This window comes from Onychostruthus taczanowskii, unplaced genomic scaffold (genome assembly GCF_017590055.1).
Source record: "Onychostruthus taczanowskii isolate IOZ18803 unplaced genomic scaffold, ASM1759005v1 scaffold206, whole genome shotgun sequence".
Classification (NCBI taxonomy): domain Eukaryota; kingdom Metazoa; phylum Chordata; class Aves; order Passeriformes; family Passeridae; genus Onychostruthus; species Onychostruthus taczanowskii.
The window spans coordinates 148267-176257 of record NW_024499307.1 but is presented as its reverse complement, the minus strand read 5'-3'; the positions used below and the strand labels follow the sequence as shown (position 1 = coordinate 176257).

The 27991-nt window shown below is 63.6% G+C and overlaps 3 protein-coding genes across 6 annotated transcripts in view; 2 read left to right on the top strand and 1 right to left on the bottom strand.

Moving 5' to 3' along the window:
* LOC121335580 (cyclic AMP-dependent transcription factor ATF-7) overlaps window positions 1-21100 on the top strand; it is a 41614-nt gene extending 20514 nt beyond the window's left edge. The window contains exons 3-13 of one of the 2 annotated variants that reach the window (XM_041403888.1): window positions 2593-2689; window positions 5023-5141; window positions 8379-8513; window positions 9203-9360; window positions 9969-10068; window positions 10637-10750; window positions 11198-11344; window positions 11997-12198; window positions 13145-13253; window positions 17519-17826; window positions 19093-21100. In XM_041403888.1, the coding sequence (XP_041259822.1) occupies window positions 2593-2689; window positions 5023-5141; window positions 8379-8513; window positions 9203-9360; window positions 9969-10068; window positions 10637-10750; window positions 11198-11344; window positions 11997-12198; window positions 13145-13253; window positions 17519-17762 (1425 nt within the window). In that variant the 3' untranslated portion in view covers window positions 17763-17826; window positions 19093-21100. The remainder of the gene's footprint in view (window positions 1-2592; window positions 2690-5022; window positions 5142-8378; window positions 8514-9202; window positions 9361-9968; window positions 10069-10636; window positions 10751-11197; window positions 11345-11996; window positions 12199-13144; window positions 13254-17518; window positions 17827-19092) is intronic. The other variant, XM_041403889.1, reaches the window with a different exon arrangement.
* Window positions 18747-21857, top strand: LOC121335598 (glycine-rich cell wall structural protein 1-like). Its single transcript, XM_041403913.1, has 4 exons — window positions 18747-18801; window positions 20457-20514; window positions 21400-21435; window positions 21479-21857. The coding sequence occupies exons 1-4, from the start codon at window positions 18747-18749 to the stop codon at window positions 21855-21857; spliced, it is 528 nt and encodes a 175-aa protein (XP_041259847.1).
* Window positions 21858-22221: 364 nt separating this feature from the next.
* On the bottom strand, window positions 22222-26701 carry TARBP2 (TARBP2 subunit of RISC loading complex). 3 transcript variants are annotated; one of them, XM_041403890.1, is made up of 7 exons: window positions 26501-26701; window positions 25578-25677; window positions 25428-25500; window positions 23587-23704; window positions 23313-23440; window positions 22804-22993; window positions 22222-22722 (listed from the first exon to the last, which is right to left on the bottom strand). In XM_041403890.1, the coding sequence occupies exons 1-7, from the start codon at window positions 26658-26660 to the stop codon at window positions 22565-22567; spliced, it is 927 nt and encodes a 308-aa protein (XP_041259824.1). In that variant the 5' UTR covers window positions 26661-26701; the 3' UTR covers window positions 22222-22564. The 3 variants fall into 3 exon arrangements, with proteins under 3 accessions (XP_041259824.1, XP_041259826.1, XP_041259825.1); XM_041403892.1 differs by having other exon boundaries at window positions 25578-25672; window positions 26501-26635; XM_041403891.1 differs by lacking the exon at window positions 25428-25500 and having other exon boundaries at window positions 25578-25672.
* Window positions 26702-27991: the final 1290 nt, after the last annotated feature.

The window sequence follows — 27991 nt, the reverse complement described above, 5'->3', positions numbered from 1 at the left end:
CGCTCCCGGCCCGGCCCGGCCCGGCCCGGCCCGGCTCCGCGGGGCCCTGGCGGGGCAAACGCCGAATCTGGGCTGCAGGAGGCAGCTCCAGCCCGGCAAACCCCGAGGGCCGGCTGGCAGCGCTCACCCCGCTCTGTCCCTCGCCCCAAAGACTTTACAGCCAACATCTTCTTTTTAATTCCGACACCCGCAAAATAGCAGCTGAAATAACCCTGCTGTATGTCAGCTGCTGATGGAAGGAGATTAAATATTAAAGCCAGTGCTGTGGCTTTAACTCATTCCATTTTTTTCCCTACTCTTCCCCCCTTCCTCCCCCCCTCTGCTTCCCCTCTCTGTGTAAAATGACATGATTTAGAACCCAAGTGCCAGACTCAGCCTCTGGGTTTCGGCGTTTGGAAATGTGTGCAGAAAGATATATTGTGTCTGTGAGCATTTCTGCGCAGGGAAGGAGAGAGCTCCCGAGCTGCGAGCCCACATAAAGATGTTAAATAGAGCTGTAACGCGCGCCCGACGCACGGAAAGTGCCGGGGAAAAAAAAAAAAAATTAGGGGAAAAAAAAATCCGGCAATGAAGGAAAATGAAAGATTAAAATAAACCTGGCGTTGGCGAGGCCGGGCTGGGGCTGGTGGGAGAGGCACGACCCTGCTCTGCGCCTCCCGCTCTTCCCTCCCTGACCTAAAAATCACATTTGTTTAGCACAAAATGGAGCGGCAGAATTGGGAATTTTCTTCTTTTCCATTTTCCCCCACCCCCGTCTCAGGTGCTCAGATTTCCGACGCCGCCCGCCTGCTAAATATTCATCCGGGCCCCGCACAAAAACCGCGTTTATTTCCCTCGGTTCACCCCGTCCCGACAGGGTCCCACCGCGGGCAGCCGAATTCCGTAAAACCCGGGAATTTTGGGGCCAAAACCGTGGAAAAACGTGGCTGTCCCTTGCCCTGCAGGGCCCCTCGGCGGCGCGTTCCGGGGCGCTGCAGAACCCCGAATTCCCGAATTCCCGAATTCCCGAATTCCTGAATTCCCGAACTGCCTCGCTCGCTGCCCCTTTGTTCTGAGCGTTCCCGGATCCGCGAAAGCCCCTCGGACAAAAAGGGTTCAGGGAGGCTGGAGCAGAGCGGCGGGGAGGAAAAAAAGCCCCGATGAGGCAGATTTTGGCCGAGCTGTCGAGAAGTTTTATTTCGGGTTTATTTAGGGTTTGGTTACGGAGCGCGGCTGGGGGAGACGGGGTTCAGCCTGTTCCTGGAGTTCCACGGGCAAAAACCTCTTGGCTCTTCTGCCAGCAGCTCCGATTTCTCTAAATTTGAGCCCAAATCACGAGCCACCAGCACAGCCCCTTGTGAGCTCCGGAGGACGCTCTGTGTGACCCTGTCCTTGAGCCAGGGAGCAGGCGCTGGATGGGCCCCGGGTCTTGGTGTGCCCTGCCACCGAGGGGGGATTGTCCCCTGCCACCGAGGGGGGGATTGTCCCCTGCCACTGTGGGATTGTCCCCTGCCACTGTGGGATGTCCCCCCCGTGCTCAGCTGGGAAAGGCAGATTTATTTGCTACAAGAGCCGAGCCATAAACAAAGGCGAGGACAGGCCCCGGTGGGTGCCACGCTGCAGCAGCCCCACAGGAACAGTGGCTCCGGGTGGCTTTGGGCTGCCGTGCCCGGGAGAGGGAGGGCAGGAAGGGGAAAGGGCAGGAATGCACTGCTGCTGCTGCTGCTCTGCTGCTGCTGTGCTGCTGCTGCAGCGTTTTCCTGCCCAGAGCGCTGCAGCCCCGGCCCGTTTGTCGCAGTCTATTAGGAGAGACGCAATCCATCCTGAGCTTTATGGGGCTGTGCTTTAACCCCGTCCCTGCCTCGCTCCCCCTCTCCTCAGCCCTCCCTCCTGCCTTTGTCTGCCTTTCCCGGCCCCAAAGGCAGCCCCAAAGCCCCCCAGTGGGGTTCTCACCCTGCCCAAGCCCTCCCTGAGGGATGGGGTCGATCCTGCGGCTCTCCCCGCAGGTGGGATTGTGGTGGGTGGGAGATGCTCTCCCTCCCTCGCTCCATAAAGGAGCTGAATCTGCTGAAAGGGGCTGGCTATGCCTTACCCCAGGCAGGAAAAGTTGCCCCAATTGAACCAAATTCCCCTCTTCCTCAGCCAGCAGTAGAGTGGGAATTTTGGGATTCAGAATTTCCGTGCGTTTCCATCATCTGCAGCCGCCGCCTCGCTCCATCACCTAAAAATCAGATTATTAAAAATCCTTGCAGAACCCCTGACAGAGGCTTTTCCCTCTGTCCCCCATGATCCCACAGCCTGTCCCTGCTCCCACAGCTCTGTCCCTGCTCCCACATCCCTGTCCCTGTCCCACAGCCCTGTCCCTGTCCCACATCCCTGTCCCTGCTCCCACATCCCTGTCCCACATCCCTGTCCCTGTCCCACGTCCCTGTCCCTGTCCCACATCCCTGTCCCCCTGTCCCACATCCCTGTCCCTTCTCCCAGCCTGTCCCACCCCCGGATCCCCCCCAGCCGTCGGCCCCAGCCTCCTCCTCCTCCCCACGCCCGGCGCAGGCCGGGCCCGTAAAACACAGCACGCATTTATTCCCCATTTTGTAAATGGTTTCGTTTCAGAGGTTCACAAACGAGGACCACCTGGCGGTTCATAAACACAAGCACGAGATGACATTGAAATTCGGCCCCGCTCGCACCGACTCCGTCATCATCGCAGGTATGAGCCCGGCCAGCGCCCGGCAAGATTGATGCCAGGGACCAGATGCACTGCAAAACCCATAAAACCTCCTGTGATCTGCATTTAATCAGGGGGAAAGGAAAGCCAGAGGCTTCCAAGTTTTTTCTTTTTTTATGGTAGTATCAGGTTTTGTGGGGTTTCGGGGGGTTTTTTTTTTAATTTTTTTTTTAAGCTCTCGCCCTTTTTTATTAAAGGCTGGAGGATTTATGGCCAGAAGGGCTTTCACGTCTCTGCGTGTGCTTTGAGGACGATGAAGCAAACCTGACAGAGCAGCTTCCCCTCTCAGCCCAGGTGTCAATTTTCCCGAGCTTTGAGGAAGCTGCAGTTAATAAATTAGAGCCCCGTGAGCTCTGCAGAGCCCCAGCGAGGAGCTCCCCCAGCACCGGGGCAGCGCAGCCTCTGCCAAGTGGGGGGAACCCAAACCCCCCAGATCTCAGAGCAGAGAGACCCCCAGAGTCCCTCCTGTGTCCCTGCTGGCTGCCCAGGCTGTTCCTGAGAGCCAGGACAGGGGACACCCTTCCTGCCCTCCTGGAGGGAATTTAGGGAAAACAAAGCTGCTGCAGGAGCCTGGTGCCTCCTTCTCTGTTCATCTCCAGCCCCAGTCGGGGCTGAGGCAGGGACTGGGAATTCAGCTGCCTTCTGAGGGCTTTGGGGTGAATTGTGGCTGTGGGTGGAAGCTGCTCCCAGGGACAGAATTCATTCCCAGCCGGAATTTCAGAATTTCTCTCCCTGGCAAGGATGAAGCGCTTCAGGAACACAAGGAGCAAGGTCACCCCTGACACTCAGGGGGCTGCTGTGGGGTAAAACACAAAAAAACCCCAAACAAACCAAATTTATCCATGGCCAGTCCAGGACCAGCTAAACCCCCCCAGACCGTGGCACAGACAGGGGGTGTGAGGGCTGTAAAACCCTGCTGGCTTTGAGCAGTGAGATCTGGGCCTGTTATTGCCAGAAATTCCATTTATCCCAGGTTTTTCTGAGCCACCATTTTGTCTCTGGGATTTTTGGGACCATTTTGTCTCTGAGATTTTTTGGGACCATTTTGTCTCTGGGATTTCTTGGGACTACTTTGTCTCTGGGATTTTTTGGGACCGTTTTGTCTCTGGGATTTGTTGCTCCCTCCCTGCCTCCCGAGGCTGTGTGACAGGAGCAGGACCTGGCCCAGGTGGATCACAAAGATCCCTTCTCCTGGGAGGGAGAGGGATTTTTGTGGGAACAGGAGCTGCTCAGACGGGGCAGGACAGCAGCACGGAGGTTCCGGGCTGTTTTTTACACCCTGGAAATGTGTGCAGCAGCTCGGGAGGGCAGTGCTGAGCAGGAACGATCCCAAAGAGCCCCGGGAGCTGTTAAACCCAGCACAAACAGCCTCCTGCGGAGAGACTGGGATGGTGGAGTTGGGGATTTTATGGGCTGGGATCTGGGGGGCAGCAAAGGGTGCCCAGAGGGGGTTTTGCTGCAGTGGCAAAGCCAGCACAGGGAGGGTTTGGGGCCGGGCTGAATCATCCCGGGGATGCTCTTTGTGCTGGAAAATGCCGGTGTTCTCCTCTGGGATGGACCCTGGGGGTGATTCCCCACGGAGCTGGAGGCTGGCTGCAGCAGGGAGGTTCCTGGGGCTGTCATGGGCTGGGTGATGGCCAGAGAGACCAGGAACTGTAGTGGGGTGGGGAAGGGTCCCACAGGGAGGGCTGGGGACAGCGGGGCTGGGAGCCAGCCCAGGAATCACCCTGGGGTCCAGAGCTGGCACAGGGAGAGGAGAATTCCCAGGGAATCACCCTGGGGTCCAGAGCTGGCACAGGGAGAGGAGAATTCCCAGGGAATCACCCTGGGGTTCAGAGCTGGCACGGGGAGAAGAGAATTCCCAGGGAATTGCTGTGGGACTGGGAGTTGGCACAAGGAGAGGAGAATTCCCAGGCAATTGCTCCGGGATTCAGAGCTGGCACAGGGAGGGGAGAGGCTCTGCCCAGCCCTGGGGCTGCTCTCCCCTCTCATCCCTCCCTGTGTTGACGATTTCAGGGAGATCCCACTCCCGATTTTCCCTCCTTGTCCAGCTGAGGACGGGGCAGACCCCAGGGGTGGGAGGGACGGGAATCCCACAGCCAGGAATTCACAGAAATCCTCTCCCTCCATTGATTTTTCCTTTAAACACCGGAGAAACAAAACCAGCACGAAATGGTTGTCCCGTTCCCAAGTGTCACTGGCTGTGCCCAGGGTGACACCCACACTCCCCGGGGCTCCCCAGTGAAGGACTGGCCTGCTAAAATGGGGATTTTTTGCTCTCCCTGACCAATTCTCGGTGTTCCAACCCGAAGCAGATCAGACCCCGACCCCGACGCGGTTCCTGAAGAACTGTGAGGAGGTGGGACTCTTCAACGAGCTGGCCAGCTCCTTCGAGCACGAGTTCAAGAAAGCTGCTGAGGATGATGAGAAAAAGGCAAGAGGCTGTGGCTGCACTGGGAGGACTGGGAGGGACTGGGGACGGCTCCTGTGGGAGGCACAGGCCCCGGGGCAGGATTTGCTGCCGTGTGGGGTCTTGTTTTTGTAACTCGGGTGACTTTGGCTGCTTTTCCCACTGATCCTGGCCTGCAGAGAGCAGATTTCATGGCTTATTATTCCTTCGGCTTTGCACTTCGAGAAAAGGGGAGAAAATAGAGAGGGGGAGCACCCAAAATAGCTGACAGCTCGGGAAGGAGCTGCAGGACCTGGGAGCATCCGGGGCGGGAGCAGAGCCCCCTCGGGAGCCTCCTCGGGGCCGGATCCGGTAGGATTGTGCCTTGGAGGGGCAGGCACGAGGGAGGGGGGCAGCGGAGCGTCCATCCCGGCGCGTCTGGAGCCGGCAGCTCGGTGGAAAAAGAGCAGCTTCTGCTAACAAAGAGCTCCTCGCTCCGCCAGCGCCATCGATCCAGGCTGCCCCCGCAGCCCGGCGAGCGCCAGGGGCTGAAGGACAACGGGATCTCATCAGAAAGCAGCTAATTAAGGACATTTGCAGCCCCCGCCCCTCCCCGCTCGCCGGGCGGGAGCAGCAGCAGATGCGTGCCGGGCGCTCAGCCTGGCACATACATTTACTAAATTGATCTATGTCCGTGCATACGCTCGCAGTCAGCGGCGCTGCTCGGAAATAAACTGCGGGAGCCGAGCCGCGTAAATCTTCCCGAGATGGGGAACGGAGGAATTCAGAATTAAAACTGAAACCTGCCTTCCCAGCCGCTCCCCCCCCTCGCCAATAACAGGCTCTTTAAACCGAAATTGATCTCTCTCATTGGTATGCGGCTGCGGCAAAGGCTCCTGCCCTTTGTTCTGGAGCGGGGAAGGGAGGCAGGAACAACCGGGGATGGGAAGAGGGAATGGCCGGGGATGGGGAGCAGGAATGGCTGGGGATGGGGAGCAGGAATAGCTGGGGATGGGGAACAGGAGCAGCCGGGGATGGTGAACAGGAGCAGCCGGGAATGGGGAACAGGAATAGCCGGGGATGGGGAACAGGAGCACCCGGGGATGTTCGCCCGTGGAACCAGCGAGCAGCCCCGGGGAGCCCAGGCAGCCCCGCGGCCCCGGGCCGTGCTGCCGGGACTGGCTTTAGCACGGCTCGGCCTAAACAGTGCTAAGAAATGAGATTGTGAAGTGTTCCTGGCGAGGGGAGCTCGGGTTTTAGGGCAGGGATTGTCCCCGCTCAGACCCGCTGTCCGGGCGAGGTCAGCCGGTCGCTCCCTGGCCGGGCTGCGCTCCCAGCATCCAGTCTAGTGTTTGTCCTCCCTCTTGCGAGGGTGGTCTCGCTCCAGCGCCGTTAATTAAAACCACGGGCGCAGCGGGAGCTTCCCCGGAGGCGCTTTAAGCGTTCGGAGCGCTGCTGCATGTTAATCCCGCTCCTTTGTGATCCCGCAGCAGCGGCGGAGCTCTAAAAGGGCAGGTAAATGGTTATTGCCGCACCTACCGCGGGCAAAGCCGCCCGGGAGAGCTGCCGAGAGGGCTGGAGCTGTAAAATACCCCAACCCGAGGGGATGGAGCTGTAAAATTCCCAACCCAAGGGGCTGGAGCTGTAAAATTCCCAACCCAAGGGGCTGGAGCTGTAAAATTCCCAACCCAAGGGGCTGGAGCTGTAAAATACACAACCCCGAGGGGCTGGGGCTGTAAAATACCCCAACCCAAAGGGATGGAGCTGTAAAATACCCAACCCGAGGGGATGGAGCTGTAAAATACCCAACCCAAGGGGCTGGAGCTGTAAAATACCCAACCCGAGGGGCTGGGGCTGTGTGCTTTCTGAAATACCCCAACCCGAGGGGATGGAGCTGTAAAATACCCCAAACCGAGGGGCTGGGGCTGTAAAACACCCCAGACCGAGGGATGGATGGATGGATGGATGGATGGATGGATGGATGGATGGACAGACAGGTGATTTGCAAGGTCTGCAGCAGCATCCTTGCCCTGCCACGCCCTCCCTGCAGCTCTGGGGTGGGGACAGCCCTCAGTTCAGCTGTCCCCTGGCCCCGCTGTCCCCCTGCCCTTCCCCGTCCCTGCACGTCACTAACTGGTGCCACTGGGCCACGTGGCTCTGCTGGATCCCAGGGTGGTGGCAAGTGGCCAAGTCCAGGCATATGGTTGGGTTTTATTTTAATGGGGCGCTCATAGATATTTAATAACTTGCATGGCTCTTTGTTTGCTTTTGATAATCGGGTAATAAAATAATTCAGGCTGATTTATACAATGTTTTACAGCTCTTCTGTGAATGAAAGTGCCTCCTGTAACTCGCAGGCATTTGGCTTGGGTACCTGTTCTCCTTAGCAGGGCCCTTTTTATACCAAAAATCCTAATAACAGCCCGTGGAGAAGTCATGTGTGTTACTGAGATCCCACAAAGTGCTGCCATCTGGGGCTGCCTGTTGTTCCTGGGCCTCCAGCTCCGTTTGGCCAGGGCTGGAGCAGCCCCACGCTCTGCCTCGGGCTCCCAGATGCTGCTTCAGTGCAAATAAATAATAATCATTTGGCAAGAGCTGGGAGCCCGAGCCTCTAACTCGGGGAGCAGCGGACGTTTCGCAGGCGGTGCGAGATGGGGATCCCTTCTCAGCTGTCTGTCCTTCTAGAGCTGTCTGTCCCTCTCAGAGCTGTCTGTCCTTCCAGATCTGTCTGTCCTTCTAGAGCTGTCTGTCCCTCTCAGAGCTGTCTGTCCTTCCAGATCTGTCTGTCCTTCTAGAGCTGTCTGTCCTTCCAGATCTGTCTGTCCTTCTAGAGCTGTCTGTCCTTCTAGAGCTGTCCCTCTCAGAGCTGTCTGTCCTTCCAGAGCTGTCTGTCCCTCCTGAGCTGTCCCTCTCAGAGCTGTCTGTCCCTCCCAGAGCTGTCTGTCCCTCCCGAGCTGTCTGTCCCTCCCGGAGCTGTCCCTCCCAGAGCTGTCTGTCCCTCCTGAGCTGTCCCTCCCAGAGCTGTCTGTCCCTCCTGAGCTGTCCCTCCCTAGCTGTCCCTGCCGAGCTGACTGTCCCTCCCAGAGCTGTCTGTCCCTCCCGGAGCTGTCCCTCCCAGAGCTGTCTGTCCCTCCCAGAGCTGTCTGTCCTTCCAGAGCTGTCTGTCCCTCACAGAGCTGTCTGTCCTTCTAGAGCTGTCTTTCCCTCCCAGAGCTGTCTGTCCCTCCCGAGCTGTCCCTCCCTAGCTGTCCCTGCCGAGCTGACTGTCCCTTCCCCCTGCAGAGCTCGGGGGCCCTGGACATGTCGCTGCCCTCCACCCCGGAGATCAAGGTCAAGGAGGAGGAGCCGGTGGAGGTGGACTCGTCCCCGCCGGACAGCCCCGCGTCCCGGCCCCGCTCGCCCCCGCACAAGGACAAGGTGGGGCTGTGCCCAGGGCTGCTGGGGTCCCTCTGCCCCCTGGGACCCAGCTGGGCTCCTCAGGGCCTGCGCTGGGCTTTCCTGAGCCTGATTTGGGCTGAAGGGACAGGCAGAGGGGCTGGAGATTCACCCCTTTCTAAAGCACCCTGAATGGAGGGGCTGGAGTCTCTAAAGCACCCTGAATGGAGGGGCTGGAGTCTCTAAGCACCCTGAATGGAGGGGCTGGAGCCTCTAAGCACCCTGAATGGAGGGGCTGGAGTCTCTAAGCACCCTGAATTGGAGGGGCTGGAGTCTCTAAGCACCCTGAATGGAGGGGCTGGAGTCTCTAAAGCACCCTGAATGGAGGGGCTGGAGTCTCTAAAGCACCCTGAATGGAGGGGCTGGAGTCTCTAAGCACCCTGAATGGAGGGGCTGGAGCCTCTAAGCACCCTGAATGGAGGGGCTGGAGTCTCTAAGCACCCTGAATGGAGGGGCTGGAGCCTCTAAGCACCCTGAATGGAGGGGCTGGAGCTTCAGCTCTCTCTCAAACACCCCGAGCCGAGGGGCTGGAGCCAGTCCCCCCTCCCCGTGTGCTCCCCTCCGTTTCTGTGGTGGACGTGCCTGAGTTTCTGGAGGCTGCAGGAGGAAGAGCCGTGGCAGTGGTGAGGAGCTGGCAGTCAGCAGCCCCTGTTCTGTGTTCTGCCCTGCAGGAGGGCCCCTCCAAGCCCGTGATCCTCTCCACGCCCACGCCCACCATCGTGCGGCCGGGCTCGCTGCCGCTGCACCTGGGCTACGACCCCCTGCACCCCACGCTGCCGTCCCCCACCTCCGTCATCACCCAGGCCCCCCCCTCCAACAGACAGCTGGGGTGAGTACGGGCAGGGAGCGCTCCCGGGGCAGGAATTCCGTGCCAGGAATTCCCTGCAGGAGCTGCCGCACTGGGGCTGTCACGGCTGTCACGCTCCGTCTGCAGGAGCAGGAACTGATTGTCCTGGAGTTAGGGAATGAGGCAGAACTCGGTGAAACGAAGCAAAACTCACCGTGGGGAGAGATGAAAGTGCTCCCTGAGCTCGGAACGGCGCTGGCTGGGGGGGAATGTGTCTGGAGCTGGGCTGGCTTGGGATTGTCTCAGGGATTGTGTCTGGGATTGTGTCTGGGATTGTGTCTGGAGCTGGGATGGCTCAGGGATTGTCTCGGGAGCTGGCATGGCTCAGGGATGGTCTCAGGGATGGTCTCAGGCCATGTTTGGTGCCTCTGGAGTGTGACCTCGGAGCTGCTGGCCGTGCCTCGGGGGCTGTTTGCCCTGGCTCGGCTCAGGACCTGCTCCTGGTTGCCCGTGGAGGTTCTGGGGCTGCGGCCCAGAGCGTGGCAGGCCGTGCACGGCAGGGAAGGAGGCTGCCTTCAGCCTCAGGAGGTGCAGGGGTGGCCCTGTGGCCCTGCCATGCCGGGCAGTGGTGCAGAGCTGTTGTTTTCCAGGTCTCCCAGCGGCTCGCTCCCGCTCGTCGTGCAGCTCGCCAACGGCCAGACCATGCCCGTGCTGCCCGGCCCCCCCGTGCAGATGCCTTCTGTCATTTCGGTGAGAGAAGCTTCCAGAGCTGCCTGCCCTGCCCTGCCCGCACTCTCCATGCCTCCATCCTCCCCTCCGGGCCAGGGGCGCTGCAGGAGGGGCAGGGGGAGCAGGGGCAGCAGTAACAGAGCGCCGCACCAGAGGGCAGTCAGTCCCTCTGGAAAAATCCAAACCCGTGCCCTGACAGATGGCTGGCACTGCCAGGCCGGGGCTGGGAGCCACAGGATCCCCAGGAGCTGATTCCATTTGGAACAGCCTGCTCCGAGGGCAGCTGGGCTTGCAGGGAGCACGGCCGGCCGTGCTGGACACTGCGGCCACTGCGGCCACTGCGGCCACTCGGCCAGGGAACGGCACCGGGAAGGGAAGGGAAGGGAAGGGAAGGGAAGGGAAGGGAAGGGAAGCAGCTGCCCCTTGCCTGTGCTCCGTGCTGGGGAGCACAGCCCACGTGCACCCACGGCCGTGGGTGACAGCAGCAGTCCGGTGGCAGGAGTTTGTCAGGACTGGCAGACCTGCTGTGTCAGGGAGCTCCTGCAGAGCTGCTCCCCGTGCCAGCGCTGCTGTCCTGCTCCCCTTGCAGCTGGCCCGGCCCGTGGCCATGGTGCCCAACATCCCCGGCATCCCCGGGCCCCCCATCAACAGCAGCGGGTCCCTCTCGCCCTCAGGACTCCCGGTGCACTCCGAAGCCAAAATGGTGAGTGGCAGGGAGGGGTCACGGGGGTCCCTCAGCCTCCAGCAGCTCCTGCCTTGGCGTTTCCCCTTCCCAAAGAGCCAGGGAAGGGATTTATTACCAGGGTCCCTCTCCAGCCCTAGATCTCGCTGCGGGCACTCAGTGACACTGACAGCCTGCTCAGTCCCTGGGGCTGCCAGCTGGCCAGGGAATTGCTGCCAGTGCCAGCAGCAGGTCTGGGCTGGGCACTGCCCACTGGGCTGGACTGAACACTGCCCACTGGGCTGGGCACTGCCCGCTGGGCTGGGCTGGGCACTGCCCACTGGCTGGACAGTGCCCGCTGGGTTGGGCTGGACACTGCCCACTGAACTGGACACTGCTGTGCCCGTTGCCAGCGGGGTGGCTGCAGGGTGGCAGGGGCTGCTGGGGGCACTGACAGCTCCTCTGATGTCCCTTTTGCTTCCCTGGCAGAGGCTGAAGGCCAGCCTGGCAGCGTCGTCCTCGCTGAACGGCAGCAGCCTGGTGGTGGGCTCGGCCAGCACCATGGTGACCGCGCGGCCGGAGCAGAGCCAGGTCCTGGGCCAGCACCCCGACGCCCCCTCCCCAGCCCAGCCACAGGTCTGTGCTGCTGCTGCTGCTGCTCCCCTGGGGCTGGGGCTCCCAGGGCTTGGCAAGGAGCAGAAAACCTCCCAGCGTCCTCCCCGCACTGCAGAATGGGTTAAAACCCGTTCTTTCAGTGCTGCTCCAGCACTGGGGCACTCCCAGCCCACGTTCTGCCTTGGAGCTGGGAAGGAACATTTCCCCTCTCATCTCCCCGCCCAGTTTGGGGGTTAAACACTTCCCTCTCAGGCAATCAGCTGGGCTGGCTCCTGCAGCCAGCCAAATGCCAGCCTTCCATCAGCGTGGCCACCTGCTCCGGGCTCGGATGGGCTCGCAGAGTTTAATCTCCGTATGCTGCAGTGGGGCTGGGCCGGCCCTCGGTCTGCGGGGCCGGGGCTGCTCCGCTGCCAGCCCTGGCTGCTCTGCCTTTGTTCTCCCAAACAAAACCGGGGCTCTCCAAAGCCTCCCGTTCCCCATTGCCTCCAAGGGCTTGTTCGCTGGACGTTTTGAGGGGAAAATTAATTTTTAAAGCAAATTACCTGCTTAAAACCCGGGATTATCTGCTGCCCCGAGCGGCGGCCGTGCGGCGGCACCGAGCTCCGCTCTGCTCCGTCCTGCCTGTCCCCAGAGCTGCTGCTGAGCCTGCCCCCTGTCCCCTGTCCCCGGCCAGGTGTCCCCTGCCCAGCCCACGCCCAGCACGGGCGGGCGGCGGCGGCGGGCGGCGGACGAGGACCCGGACGAGCGGCGGCAGCGCTTCCTGGAGCGGAACCGCGCGGCCGCCTCGCGCTGCCGGCAGAAGCGCAAGCTCTGGGTGTCCTCCCTGGAGAAGAAAGCCGAGGAGCTCACCAGCCAGAACATCCAGCTGAGCGTGAGTATGTAACGGGGCTGAGCACAGCCCTGGCACGGCGCTGGCACAGTGCTGGTGTGGCCTTGGCACGGCCCTGGCACGGCCCTGGCACGGCCCTGGCACGGCCCTGGTACAGCCCGGGCACAGCCTGGGCACAGCCCTGGTACAGCCCAGGCATGGCCCAGGCACAGCCCTGGTACAGCCCTGGCACGGCCCTGGCACAGCCCTGGTACAGCCCAGGCACAGCCCTGGTACAGCCCTGGTACAGCCCAGGCACAGCCCTGGTACAGCCCTGGTACAGCCCTGGCACGGCCCTGGCACAGCCCTGGTACAGCCCTGGCACGGCCCTGGCACAGCCCTGGTACAGCCCAGGCACAGCCCTGATACAGCCCTGGTACAGCCTGGGCACAGCCCTGGTACAGCCCAGGCATGGCCCTGGCACAGCCCAGGCACGGCCCTGGCACAGCCCTGGCACAGCCCAGGCACAGCCCTGGCACAGCCCTGGCACAGCCCAGGCACAGCCCTGGTACAGCCCTGGCACAGCCCTGGCCTTGTTCCCTCCCAGGACATTTAGAGCAGCTCTTCCCTCGGGCACTTTTGGGGTGCAGCTCTCTAGGTTTCAGCTGCTCCCCCACACATCTCAGAGGGACACTCAGGAGTTTTTGGGAAGCAGAGCTGGCTGGTGGAGCCCCCAGAGCTGTGCTGTCACTGCCCGTGTCCCACTGCAGCACTCCAGGTGTCCCTGGCACGGGTGGCACTGACAGGAGGGCTCAGGAGGAGCTCCGTGACCCCAGCCAGGGACAGGGAAGCCCCTTGGCCACTGTCCCCAAACTGCTGCTGCCCCTTGGCCACTGTCCCCAAAGCAGGAACTCGGCCCCCTCCTGAGCTGGGGACACCTCAGATGAGAGCAGGAGGGGAGGCTGGCAGAGCGTGGGGTGCTGTGGGTGACACGGCTGTGTGTGTCCCCTCAGAACGAGGTGACGCTGCTCAGGAACGAGGTGGCTCAGCTGAAGCAGCTGCTGCTGGCCCACAAGGACTGTCCTGTCACCGCCCTGCAGAAGAAGACCCAGGGATACCTGGGTGAGTGATGGCTGGGCTGGGCTGGGTCTGCTGCCAGGGAGGGAGGGGACTGTCCCCAGGCTGTGCCTGCCACCCCCCGTCATCCCCCTGTCGCTCAGGGTCACTGCACAGGACAGAGCAGGGAGTGCAGAACGCCTGGGCTGGGCACAGGACACCCCAAAAACCCCTTGGAGCCCCCAGGGCATTCCTGCTGAGGAGGATCCCCACGTTGTCCCTTTGACCTTGGGGTGGCACTTGCCGTGCGGGCAGTGCCCCGGGCAGGGGTTGTGTCCCTGTCCCTCCCCGGGGGGTGTCTGCTGTGGCTCCAGCCCCCCCTGCTCTGGCAGCCAGCCAAGCCTGGATCATCCCTCCGAAGTGCCAAATTTGCTGCTCCACAGCAAAGGCCGAGTCAGGAGAGGCCAGACTCTCTCCATGACATCACGGAGCTCCATTGCTCATTCTCTGCCATCTCCACGAGCTGGCTCGGCTTGGGAGTTAAAAAAAAAGAAAAAGGCTCTTTTTTATCTCCTTTTCTTCCCATCATTTTTTTTTTTTAATGCTGCCTGTTTCATTATAACCAACCCGGGAGCTAAGCACGATCTGGGTCCTGCTGCCCTCCCTGCAATTCCAATTCCAGGCTGAGAGGCTTTGGGAGGACGCTGGAGTCCTCTAGCGTTCCTTGGAAAAATGGGAGGATGAGCTGAGAGAACGGAAACTGCAGAAACCCACGGAGAAAAAGGAAAACAAAAATCTAAAAATTTACAATTCCCTGCTGTCCTTGGGGGCTGTGCCTTGCCCCCTGGTCTCTGGGATTCTGTCCTGCCTGGTGAGGCACAGGGTGTGCTGGAGGGGTCTGGCACAGCCACTGTCACCCCTGGTGGCCCAGAGCCACTCGAGTGTCCTGCAGTCCCCACGTCCCAGCCCTGCAGAGCCTGGGGGCTCCCCGCTTCTCCCTGCTCATCCCCAGCTTCCCAATTCCCCTCCCTGCTCCCCACAGCAGCAGGAATTCATCACACATCTGAAGGCCAAAAATGAGACTGCCCCCTCCCCTCTGCCCCTTTTTATGGCCGAGATTTGTGGCCAGGCAGGTCCTGAACAAAGCCCCAGGTCCCTGAAGGAATTGGGAGCTTTATTGGCAGCACCTTGTAAATCTCCAGGGGTGGGGGGCCAGGGGGGGAGATTGCTCTGCTCGACCTCCCCAGCCCAGGCCAAGGTTCTCCCAGGGAGGGGTTAAACCCCACACCTGCTTTTCATGTGGGGTTTCCTGTGGCAGCAACATCCCAGCTCCTGCCTTTGTTTGCTCTTGCAAAGGGAGGTGGGATTTCCAGCTGGCAGCTCTGGGTGCCCTCCGGGGCGTCTGAGAGCTCCCGGGTGATCCCCTGGCTCAGGAGCTCTGCCTCCCAAAATCCTGGAAGCCACTGAACAAAGGGAAGGAGGGCTCTGCCTTTGTCTGCCCCCGTCCCCTCGTGGTGCTGCAAATTCCCAAAAAAACGGAGCAGGCAAAGCCTGGTGATGGGCTCTGATTGATTTTAATGTCCTGGGGAGCAATAAAGAGCAAAGCAGGTGATTTAGGTAAAAAATAGCCCCAAAAGCCCAGCTCCCGGCCCTGCTGAGGGGATCCTGCTCCCCCTGGCAGCTGGGGAAGGGGCTGAGGGGAAATTAATTCCGGTTAACGAGGAATGGATGGTGTGGGAATGAGCGGCTGGGATGAAGGTTCTGCCAGTGCTGCCCTCCTCGGGAGCTGTGCTGCCTCCTGCCTGGAATTCGGGAGGATCCAGCCTTCTCCTCGGAGGGGGCAGCAGTCCCGGCTGTGTCCAGCTCCTGCTCCTGCCCCAGGCCTGCCCGAAGGGAGGGGGATCCACATTCCGTGGGGCTGGCGTCCCTCTGCTCCGGGCTGGAGCGTCCAGCGCGTCCCGCTGGTCCTGATCCGCTCTGGGCAGCGCCACTCCCAAGCCAGACCAGCACCATTCCCGAATCCAGCCCAGCACCATTCCCAATCCAGCCCAGCCCCATTCCCGAATCCAGACCAGCCCCCTTCCCGAATCCAGACCAGCACCATTCCCGAATCCAGCCCAGCACCATTCCCAATCCAGCCCAGCCCCATTCCCGAATCCAGACCAGCCCCCTTCCCGAATCCAGACCAGCACCATTCCCGAATCCAGCCCAGCACCATTCCCAATCCAGCCCAGCCCCATTCCCGAATCCAGACCAGCCCCCTTCCCGAATCCAGACCAGCACCATTCCCGAATCCAGCCCAGCACCATTCCCAATCCAGCCCAGCCCCATTCCCGAATCCAGACCAGCCCCCTTCCCGAATCCAGACCAGCACCATTCCCGAATCCAGCCCAGCACCATTCCCAATCCAGCCCAGCCCCATTCCCGAATCCAGACCAGCCCCCTTCCCGAATCCAGACCAGCACCATTCCCGAATCCAGCCCAGCACCATTCCCAATCCAGCCCAGCCCCATTCCCGAATCCAGACCAGCCCCCTTCCCGAATCCAGACCAGCACCATTCCCGAATCCAGCCCAGCACCATTCCCAATCCAGCCCAGCCCCATTCCCGAATCCAGACCAGCCCCCTTCCCGAATCCAGACCAGCACCATTCCCGAATCCAGCCCAGCACCATTCCCAATCCAGCCCAGCCCCATTCCCGAATCCAGACCAGCCCCCTTCCCGAATCCAGACCAGCACCATTCCCGAATCCAGCCCAGCACCATTCCCAATCCAGCCCAGCCCCATTCCCGAATCCAGACCAGCCCCCTTCCCGAATCCAGACCAGCACCATTCCCGAATCCAGCCCAGCACCATTCCCAATCCAGCCCAGCCCCATTCCCGAATCCAGACCAGCCCCCTTCCCGAATCCAGACCAGCACCATTCCCGAATCCAGCCCAGCACCATTCCCAATCCAGCCCAGCCCCATTCCCGAATCCAGACCAGCCCCCTTCCCGAATCCAGACCAGCACCATTCCCGAATCCAGCCCAGCACCATTCCCAATCCAGCCCAGCCCCATTCCCGAATCCAGACCAGCCCCCTTCCCGAATCCAGACCAGCACCATTCCCGAATCCAGCCCAGCACCATTCCCAATCCAGCCCAGCCCCATTCCCGAATCCAGACCAGCCCCCTTCCCGAATCCAGACCAGCACCATTCCCGAATCCAGCCCAGCACCATTCCCAATCCAGCCCAGCCCCATTCCCGAATCCAGACCAGCCCCCTTCCCGAATCCAGACCAGCACCATTCCCAAATCCAGACCAGCACCATTTCCAAATCCAGTCAAGCACCATTCCCAATCCAGACCAGCACCATTCCCGAATCCAGACCAGCACCATTCCCGAATCCAGACCAGCACCATTCCCGAATCCAGACCAGCACCATTCCCGAATCCAGACCAGCACCATTCCCGAATCCAGACCAGCACCATTCCCGAATCCAGACCAGCACCATTCCCGAATCCAGACCAGCACCATTCCCGAATCCAGACCAGCACCATTCCCGAATCCAGACCAGCACCATTCCCGAATCCAGACCAGCACCATTCCCGAATCCAGACCAGCACCATTCCCGAATCCAGACCAGCACCATTCCCGAATCCAGACCAGCACCATTCCCGAATCCAGACCAGCACCATTCCCGAATCCAGACCAGCACCATTCCCGAATCCAGACCAGCACCATTCCCGAATCCAGACCAGCACCATTCCCGAATCCAGACCAGCACCATTCCCGAATCCAGACCAGCACCATTCCCGAATCCAGACCAGCACCATTCCCGAATCCAGACCAGCACCATTCCCGAATCCAGACCAGCACCATTCCCGAATCCAGACCAGCACCATTCCCGAATCCAGACCAGCACCATTCCCGAATCCAGACCAGCACCATTCCCGAATCCAGACCAGCACCATTCCCGAATCCAGACCAGCACCATTCCCGAATCCAGACCAGCACCATTCCCGAATCCAGACCAGCACCATTCCCGAATCCAGACCAGCACCATTCCCGAATCCAGACCAGCACCATTCCCGAATCCAGACCAGCACCATTCCCGAATCCAGACCAGCACCATTCCCAACCCAATCCTGCAGCAATCCTGCACCAATCCTGCACCATTCTGGCACCAATCCTGCACCAGACCAGCACCATTCCCAACCCCAATCCAGCACCATTCCCACCCTAATCCAGCACCATTCCCACCCCAATCCAGCACCATTCCCACCCCATTCCCTCCTTCCCCTCCCCTCCCGGGCCGTCCCTGACGCGGCGCTCCCTCCGTTCTCCCGCAGAGAGCCCCAAGGAGAGCTCGGAGCCCTCGGGCTCGCCCGCGCCCGTCATCCAGCACAGCTCGGGCCCGGCCGCGCCCAACGGGCTCCGCTCGGCCGCCGAGGCCGTGGCCAGCTCGGTGCTGGCGCAGATGGCCGGGCAAAGGACAGAGCTGGCCGTGCCCGCGGCCCCGCACGTCATCATGGCCCCACAGTCGCAGTCTGCCGGCAGATGATGGCCCCGGGCCGGAGCGCCCGCACGGACTGAGCCGGGCCGGGACCTTCCCTTTCCCTTTCGGGGTTTTGTTCCTTTCGTTTTGTTCTGTTCCGAGGTAAGGGCAGCTCTGGCGCTTTCCCCCCGGCGCAGCCCCCGGGCAGGGCGCGTCCCGGGGCTCCGTGCGGCGAACACTAAACTCCGGGCGAGCCCCGGGCGCTGGCCCTGCCCCCCGGGCAGGGGGCTGTGACACTCCGTGCTGTCCCCGTGCTGCTCCCAGGCTTGTCCCCGCTCCCCAAATCGTTGCACCTTCACCAGGAGCCTCCCGGAGCTCTGAGCTGACGGGGATCCAGGGCTCCTCCCTGCCCCAGCCCCAGCCGTGGATTTTGGGAAGCAGGCTGGGGACAGGGACGGCCTGGCCAGGGCTGCTCCCGCATTCCCAGGAAATGGGGCTGGGGTGCCCACCAGAGCGGGACGCAGGGAGGGCCCCGCTGGCAGGGACAGCAGCGGGAGTGCCCGGAGCAGCCGCAGCCCCGGCTCCCCTGGCAAAGCCAGCCCACAGTCCGCATCAGCTCCCGGACCTCGGTGACCTCAGTGATGGTGGCCTTAAATCACGGGATCGTTGGAGGGAGCCGGGGCAGACAAAGGATCGCCAGCCCTGGGCAGGGTCGCCCCGGGCAGGGGGCTGTGACACTCCGTGCTGTCCCCGTGCTGCTCCCAGGCTTGTCCCCGCTCCCCAAATCGTTGCACCTTCACCAGGAGCCTCCCGGAGCTCTGAGCTGACGGGGATCCAGGGCTCCTCCCTGCCCCAGCCCCAGCCGTGGATTTTGGGAAGCAGGCTGGGGACAGGGACGGCCTGGCCAGGGCTGCTCCCGCATTCCCAGGAAATGGGGCTGGGGTGCCCACCAGAGCGGGACGCAGGGAGGGCCCCGCTGGCAGGGACAGCAGCGGGAGTGCCCGGAGCAGCCGCAGCCCCGGCTCCCCTGGCAAAGCCAGCCCACAGTCCGCATCAGCTCCCGGACCTCGGTGACCTCAGTGATGGTGGCCTTAAATCACGGGATCGTTGGAGGGAGCCGGGGCAGCCCTGGGCAGGGTCAGATCCCACCCTCCGTGCTGAGGAGCTGGGAGGGGGCCCTTGTCCTGCTGGGGGGACACTGGGCTCTGTCCCCTGTGTCCCTGCATGGCTCCAGAGCTGGCAATGGGAAATGGGAATGGAGAGTGGGAATGGGAATGGGGAGTGGGGAGTGGGAGTGGGAAATGGGGAATGGGAGTGGGGAATGGGAGTGGGGAATGCGAAGGGCTGCCACGTGTTTTTGGGATGTGGAAGGAATCTTGTCCCAGTCTGTGGAACTGCTGCAGCCCCTGGAATTCCTGCCCCTCCCAGGTCCCTCCTCAGCCAAGCCCCCCCTCAGGTCGCACTCGCCACTTTGGAGCCAGGTTGGTTTGTCCAGGTGATTTTGGTTGGTTCCTCCACACTTGGAAGGTTCCCAGGGACAGCGAAACCCAAAGCCAAGGCTGAGCAGAGACTGGGATCTCAGCACTGATGGGAAAGTCCTGAGGTTTGGGTTTTCCCAGAGATGGAATCCAGCTTCTTCCCTCCCTGTTGTGCAGCTCTTCCTCAGCTGGGATCAGGGTCGGGGTCGGGGTCGGGGTCGGGTGGGTTTGTGCTGCTGCTCCCGCACTCCCCTTTGTCCTCTTGCTCATCCCAGCTCCTCTCCGTGCTCCAGCCTCGGGAATCTCTTGTTGGGTCCCACACATCCCCCAGACCCCTTTTCCCCCTTAGAGCTGTTCCTACAGCCCAGCCCGGGGCTCCCAGCTGTTTCCAGCACTCCGTGTCCCCACGGGATGTTTCTGTGCACGGCTGGGGCGCAGGGAGGGCTCGGAGCTGTTTTGGGGGGCCCTCGGGGGGCTCCTCCCGTGCTGTGGGGGAGCCGAGGGGTCCGTCCGGGGAGGAGGAGTTGAGCCCTGGGGGCCTCGCGGGCAGAACCAGGGATGAACCGAGGCTGGAGAATCCAGGATAGCGTTTGGCTGGAAGGCAGCAGCTTCTGCAGCCCCTCGTTTTGCTCGGGGCACTAAGAGAGGCTGCGTTTTCTGATTCCTGCCTCTCTGCTCTTCCCGGGAATCCTCGTGGCCCCCTCGGGATGGGGGTGCAGGAGCAGCTTCCTCCCCATCCCCCGAAGCTCCCCATTCCCACATCCCACATCACCAGTGCCTTGAAAATTGTGCAAATCGCGGAAGAGGAAAGCTCCAGAGGTGGTCAGGGGTGAGCAGGGAACGAGCAGGATCCGGGTTCGGCTGTACCTGGCTCTGCTGTTGCTTCACTCGCAGGGCTGGAGCTTCCCGTGCCCATTCCCCGTGTGTTTCGCCCCAAAAGCAGCCGCTCCTCACTTTGTGACCAGTTTCGGGCAAAGCCCTGCCCTGATTCTGCTCCGTGGTGATTCCTCCCGCTCTGCCGGGGGTGGCAGCCCCGGCCCCGCTCGGCAGCGCCGGGCGCCTGCACTTTGCTCTGCCAGCCCCGGTTCCGGGAGTCCCGGGGGCCGAGCCTTCCTCCTGCCCCCCTGTCCCCTCCTGTCTCCTCCTGTCCCCCCTGTCCCCTCCTGTCCCCCCTGTCCCTTCCTGTCCCCTCCCTGCCGGGACCCGCCGCCCGGGGGACACCGGGGGCTCCTGGCGGCTCCGTTGGGGGATCCCGGGGAGCGGGATCTGCTCGGGGATTTGGGGTTTGTGGATTTTAGCGGAATCCTTGAATAGGAACGAATGGCTGCAGACCAGGCCCCGGGAACCCCACGGGGGGAGCTGCTGCTCCCTCCCTCCTCTTCCTCCCTTTTCAGCCTCCAAATCGCCCGGATCGGTGCGGTGGGAAGGGTTGGTGCCCGTTTCCCCACCCCCCCGGGGGTGTTTTGTCCGAGATTCTTGGCTCAGGTGGGAATTGTGTCATTTTGGGGGCTCCTGGACCCGTTCCTGCTCTGTTTACCCCAGTCCCGCCCCAAAACGAGCCCGGGAGGTGCCGAAGGGACACGGGAGGAGGGTCCTGGGCGTGCCCCCCACCCCGCAGCTGCTTTGTGCCACGAGCTTTGACGATCAATAATGGAAGAAGCCAAAAAAGGACCCCCGAGTACCTGTGTAGTATCTTATCAGTCCATATCGACGCCTATACGCACCCATGTATCGTAGATCGGCCGCCGCGGGTCTGACCCGACCCCCGCAGCCCCCCAGGGACCCCCGCCCCGCCCGAGCTCCTGTGAGCGGGTCCTCACAGCCCCCGCGGGGGCCCGGGGCCGGGGGGGACCCGGGGGACACGTCCCAGCCTCCCCCAGCCCTCGGCCGTGTCATACCAAACATGTAACGTGCCTTTTATTTATGCTGCAAATATAACATTAAAATATTACCCAGGAGCCGCCGGCTGCTGCCCTTTGTGGGGGGTGCGGTCTGGGGACACCCCCGGCGTCACTTTGTCCCACGGACACCCCTGGGTGTCCCCGGGGTTTCACGGTGTGGGTGGCGCTGGCCCGAGGGTGACACCGTCCCACCCGGGACGACGTGGGACTGTCACCCCTCAGCGGGGGAGCTGCTTGTGGGGACACCGCAGTGTCCCAGCCCTCGGCTGCGTTTTTTGGGGCGATTTCGGCTGGTTTGGGGTCGGGAGGAGCCGCGGCCGCGCCGTCGGGGCTGCAGGAGCGCGCAGCGGCCACCGGGGCGCCGCCGCCCTGGGAGCGCTGCTCCGGTCCCTGCAGCGCCCCGGCCGCGCCCCCGGGGCCCCCCCGCCGCCGCAGAGGTGAGCGGGGATGGGGGTCTGGGGGGGGTCTGGGGGACACCGAGGGACGGGGTCGGGGGGTTTGGGGACAGAGCGGGGACGCAGGCGGTGGGGAGGGACACGGGGGGATGGGGGTGCCTGAGAGGAGGGTCGGTGGTGTGGGGATGGGGGTCCCCATTAAGTGTCCGTGTTCACCCCATCCGTCTGTCCGTCCATGCCATCCACCCCTGTCCCTCTGTCTGTCCCCATCCTGTCCCCGGTGCGGATCGACGGTGCCGTGTCCCCCCGGCAGGTTGGGCCGGGGGACCCCGGCCCGGCTCAGCCCCCGCAGCTGGGACCCCCCGGCGGCCCCGTTCTGGACGATGGCGACCCCGCAGCGCTTCGGCCGCCGCCGCTGAGCCCGGCCCCGAGCCCGGCCCGAGCCCCCCGGTGGCTCCGAACGCCCCCCAATAAAGCGATCACCCCCACGCCGAGCCCTCGCTCTGCTTCCGCCCCGGGGCGGGCGGGGGGACGCGGCTGCTGCCCCTCTCCGCCCCCCAGCCCCCCGGCCCCAAGCAGACACCGACACGGGGAGTACAAACCCCCCCAGCTTTATTCTGGGGGGCCGATGGCACCCGGGGACCCTCCAGAACGGGGGGCCAGGCCGCAGGGGGGTCCCGGGCCCTGAGGTCCGTGTGTTCCTCCACCCGCAGCGGGGTCGGCGCGGTGGCCGCGGGTGGGGGGGGACGAGGGGCAGTGCCTGGCGCTGCCCGGGGGGACGAGGGGCAGTGCCTATGCCCGGGGGGGCTGCCTTACCCCGGGCAGGGCTCACTCACCCCAGGCAGGGCTCAGCTGCCCCGGCAGGGCTCACTTGCCCCCCCAGCAGGGCTCACTTGCCCCAGCAGGGCTCAGCTGCCCCTGGCAGGAATCACTTGCCCCCGGCAGGGCTCAGCTGCCCCAGCAGGGCTCACTTGCCCCGGGCAGGGCTCAGCTGCCCCCAGCAGGGCTCAGCTGCCCCAGCAGGGCTCACTTGCCCCGGCAGGGCTCACTTGCCCCCCGGCAGGGCTCACTTGCCCCGGGCAGGGCTCAGCTGCCCCAGCAGGGCTCACTTGCCCCCCGGCAGGGCTCACTTGCCCCCGGCCATGATGCGCAGGTACTGCAGCGCGTTGCGGGCGGCCTGGGCGCGGGCGCCGTCGCGGGACGGGGCGGTGCCGTGGCACACCGTGGTCGGCTGCGTGGACAGCTCCACCAGGCACTGGTGCAGCCCGCTGAGGCTCAGCGCATCTGGGGGCACAGCGGGGTCACCCCACGGCCCGCGGCGAGCCGGGGAGTGCCGGGGCGCCGGCTGGGGATGGGGGGGCTCACCGATGTCGAGGTAGCTGATGGCGAAGCTCTGCTCCTCCGAGAGCTCCTGCAGGAGGGCGCAGGCCCCCCCCGGCGCGGGGTTGCCCCCCCGGCTCCGCAGCTGGCCCAGCTTCTCGCCCGCCGAGTTGCGCAGCGAGTCCCAGGTGCAGCCGGGGGCGCGGCCCCGCAGCCCCTCCAGCCGGGGGCACGTCTGGGGAGGGGGCACGGCGTGCTCAGGGACCTGCCGAGCCCCCGGGGTCTGTCCCGACCCCCCCCCGAGGTGTGGGAGCCCCCCCGGGAACAGTGGGACACCCCCAGGGTCACCCACAAGCCCAAAGCCAGAGGGTGCCCTCCCCATGGCCTGGAGCAGGGGCACAGAGGGGACGCTGGGTGGTGGCTCCGGGTGACTCCGGGGTGGCTCTGGGGTGGCTCTGGGGTGGCTCCGGGTGACTCCGGGGTGGCTCTGGGTGACTCTGGGGTGACTCCGGGGTGGCTCCGGGTGCCCGTGTCCCTCCCAGTGCCCCCAGTACCATGTTGAACTGGTCCTCCTCGCCCTCGGCCTCGCTGCCGTCGCGCGGCTCCATGGGGACGTTGTGGATCCTCACCAGCATCTTGGCGGCCGCGTTGCGCTTGGCCAGCTTCTTGGAGGTGCCGCTGCCTGGGGAGGGGCTGGGGGTGAGCGGGACCCCCAGCCCTGCCCCCGGACCCCCAGCCCTGCCTCGGGACCCCCAGCCCTGCCCCAGACCCCCAGCCCTGCCTCGGGACCCCGAGCCCTGCCCCGGGACCCCCAGCCCTGCCCCTCACCGATCTCCACGAATCTCTCCACGCGGCACGTCATGGTGAACTCCTTGCGGTGCGCCGGCCCCGACTCCTGCGTCACCGTGTACTCGGGCAGGCGCCAGCCCTTCTGCACCACCAGCTCCTGCCAGGGGACACGGCCACCCGTGGGGACACGGCCACCCCCGTGGGGACAGCCCCGAGCCACCATCAGCCGCCCCACAGGGGGGTAACGGGCCCCAAAATGGAGATAACCGGTCCCAAAATGGAGATAACCAGCACCAAAATGGAGATAATCAGCCCAAAATGGAGATAACTGGCACCAAAATGGGGATAACCAGCACCAAAATGGAGATAACCAGCCGAAAATGGAGATAACCGGCCCCAATATGGAGATAACCAGCCGAAAATGGAGATAACCGGCCCCAATATGGAGATAACCAGCCGAAAATGGAGATAACCGGCCCCAATATGGAGATAACCAGCCGAAAATGGAGATAACCGGCCCCAATATGGAGATAACCAGCCGAAAATGGAGATAACCGGCCCCAATATGGAGATAACCAGCCGAAAATGGAGATAACCGGCCCCAATATGGAGATAACCAGCCGAAAATGGAGATAACCGGCCCCAATATGGAGATAACCAGCCGAAAATGGAGATAACCGGCCCCAATATGGAGATAACCAGCCGAAAATGGAGATAACCGGCCCCAATATGGAGATAACCAGCCGAAAATGGAGATAACCGGCCCCAATATGGAGATAACCAGCCGAAAATGGAGATAACCGGCCCCAATATGGAGATAACCAGCCGAAAATGGAGATAACCGGCCCCAATATGGAGATAACCAGCACCAAAGTGGGGATAACTGGCCTAAAATGGGGATAACTGGCCCAAAATGGGGATAACGGGCCCCAAAATGGAGATAACCAGCCCAAAATGGGGATAATGGGCCCCAAAAGAGGGACAAGCAGCCCCAAAATGGGAATGACTGTCCCTAAACAGGGATAAGCAGCTCCAAAAGAGGAATGACTGTGCCTAAGTGGGGATGAGCAGCCCCAAAACGGGGATAAGTGTCCCTAAACAGGGATAAGCAGCTCCAAAATGGGAATAAGTGTCCCTAAATGGGGATAAGCAGCCCCAAAAGAGGAATGACTGTGCCTAAGTGGGGATGAGCAGCCCCAAAATGGGAATAAGTGTCCCTAAATGGGGATAAGCAGCCCCAAAATGGGAATAAGTGTCCCTAAACAGGGATAAGCAGCCCCAAAATGGGAATAAGTGTCCCTAAACAGGGATAAGCAGCCCCAAAAGAGGAATGACTGTGCCTAAGTGGGGATGAGCAGCCCCAAAACGGGGATAATCCCCTAAATGGAGATAAGCAGCCCCAAAACGGGGATAATTCCTAAACAGGGATAAGCAGCCCCAAAATGGGAATAAGTGTCCCTAAACAGGGATAAGCAGCCCCAAAATGGGAATAAGTGTCCCTAAACAGGGATAAGCAGCCCCAAAAGAGGAATGACTGTGCCTAAGTGGGGATGAGCAGCCCCAAAATGGGAATAAGTGCCCCTAAACGGGGATAAGCAGCCCCAAAACGGGGATAATTCCCTAAATGGAGATAAGCAGCCCCAAAATGGAGGTGATGGTCCCCAGGAGGAGGTGACTGTCCCCAAAACAGGAACAAGTGTCCCAAAAAGGAGGAAGAGCCCCCAGATGCCACCGTGTTCCCCCCACCCCACAAATGGGGAGGGTCACCCCCAGGGGCCACATCCCCCCCAGGTCATCACCCCAAAACGGGAACAGGAATGGCTCCCAAATGGGGGGGAGGGGCTGGTGTCCCCTGGTGTCCCCTCCCTGGTGCCACCCACCTGCAGAGCCCCCACGGGGTTACACTCGGACTGGGGGGGGGACACCGGCGTCTTCATCTCCAGGGGGGCACCCCTGTAGGACACGGGGGTCAGGGGGCACCCACGGCCCCCTTGGGGGGCCCAGAGGGGCCACGGGCCCCCAGCCCCCACCTGTGCTCCAGGGGCTCCAGCATGGCCCCCCCCCCTCTGAGCAGCCTCAGGGCCACCTCGGCCGCCTTGTGCTTCGCCGCCTTCTTGCTGGGCCCCTGCCCTGGGGGACACCGCGGCTCAGGGACACCGGGGGACACCGGGACCCTCCCCACCGCGCCCCCCGCGACCCCCCAGCGGCTCCAGGGCCGGGACCCCCGAGTTTCCCCCTCGGTGTCCCCGTCCCAAAGGCCCTGGGAGCAAAGGGACAGGGTTTGGGGTCCCCTGGTGCAGGGGATGTCCCCGAGGGGGCTTTGGGGTCCCACCAGTGCCCAGGGGGACACAGGGTTCACTGAGGGGACACGGGGCACGGGGGGGGCCCTGGGAGCTTTGGGGTCCTGGTGATGGGAGCGCTGGTGATGGCCCTGAGAGGACAGGAGGGACAGGGAGGGGACAGGAGGGACAGGGTGGCCCAGAGGGCTCCCCAGGGGGGGGTCAGGGGTCGGTGATGTCCCCGAGGGGACAGGAGGGACAGGGAGGGGACAGGGTGGGAACAGGAGGGACAGGGTGGCCCAGGGTGGCTCGGGGGCTCCCCAGGGGGGTCAGGGGTCAGTGATGTCCCCAAGGGAACAGCAGGGACAGGGTGGGGACAGGAGGGACAGGGTGGCCCAGGGTGGCTCTGAGGGCTCCCCAGGGGGGTCAGGGGTCGGTGGTCCCCGAGGGGACAGGGTGTCCCAGGGTGTCCCAGGGCGGCTCGGGGGCTCCCCAGGGGCGTCAGGGGTCGGTGATGTCCCCGAGGGGACAGGAGGGACAGGGTGGCCCAGGGTGGCTCTGAGGGCTCCCCAGGGGGGTCAGGGGTCGGTGGTCCCCGAGGGGACAGGGTGTCCCAGGGTGTCCCAGGGTGGCCCAGGGTGGCCCAGGGTGGCCCGGGGGCCCCGCGGTCCCACCGGTGCAGCTGATGTCCCCGAGGGTGACGCGGAAGGTGAAGTTGGGCTGGTGGGCCTGGCCCTCGGCCTTGAGCAGGTCGTAGCCCGGGGTCCGTCCTAGGCGCGTGCCATACTCCTGCAGCAGGCTGATGGGCGTCTTCCCGGGGCTGGCGGCCACCATCTGCTCCAGGCTGCGACAGGGACACGGCTGGGGCCACCGGGGCACGGGCACAGGGACACGGGGACACGGCAGGGATGGGGACAGGGACAGGGACACGGCTGGGGCCACCGGGGCACGGGCACAGGGACACGGGGACACGGCAGGGATGGGGACAGGGACAGGGACACGCTGCGGCCACCGGGGCACGGGCACAGGGACACGGGGACACGGCAGGGATGGGGACAGGGACAGGGACACGCTGCGGCCACCGGGGCACGGGGACAGGGACACGGGGACATGGCAGGGATGGGGACAGGGACACGGGGACAGGGCAGGGACACGGCTGGCACTCGCTGGGGCAGGGCAGTGTGGGGACACAGAGGAAGGGGTGGCACTGCCACGGAGCGTGGGGACACGGGGTGGCACTTGTGTGTGACGTGGTCACACGGGGACAGGGATGGAGCCCCGGCACAGCGTGGGGACAGCGGTGGCACTGCCCCACAGCTGGGGGGACACGGGGACAGGGGTGGCACTGCCAGCTGGGGACACGGGGAGAGGGGTGGCACTGCCCCCAGTGGGGGACAATGGGGGACAAAGGGGACAGTGGAGACAGGGGGGACAGGGGGCACAATGGGGACAGCGGGGACAGTGGGGACATTGGGGACGGGGGGGCAGAGGTGGCACTGGTCAGACTGGGAGCACTGGGATCACACCGGGAGCACCGGGAACCGAGGGACAGCCGTGCTGGGAGCCCCGGGAGCACCGGGAGCCCCGTTCTGGGATCCCGGGGGTGGCCCCGGTGCCCCGTGCGCTGCCGGTCCCGGTGCCGGTACCGGGGGTCCCCGCTGAGCCGGGGCTGCAGTCCCGGTGCCGGTGCAGGCCCGGGAGCGCTCCCGGTGCCCGTGCCCGCCCCTCCGGTCCCGGGGGCGGTCCCGGGGCGGTATCGGGGTGCTGACGCGGGATCGGGGTGCCGGTGCGGAACCACAGCGGTCCCGGTGCCGGTGCCGGTCCCTGCCGGTGCCGAGCGGGGTCCCGGTGCCGGTGCGGTGTCGGGGGCTCCCCGGGGCCGGTCTCTCCCGGCGCAGTGTCTGGGTCCCGGTGCCGGTCCCTCCGGTGCGGCGGTTCCCGGTGCGGTACCGGGGAGTTCCGGTGCGGTACCGGGGGGTCCCGGTGCGGTCCCGGGGTCCCGAAGCGCCGCCGGGGGGGTCCCGGTGCCCGTGCCGGTCTCTCCGGTGCGCGGGGCGGGGCCGGGGCGGGGCCGTTCCCGTCGGGCGGGGCCGTTCTCGCCGCTCGCCCCGACCGCGGCCCCGGCCCCGGTACCGGCCCCGCCCGCCGGGCCCAGCCCCGCCAGC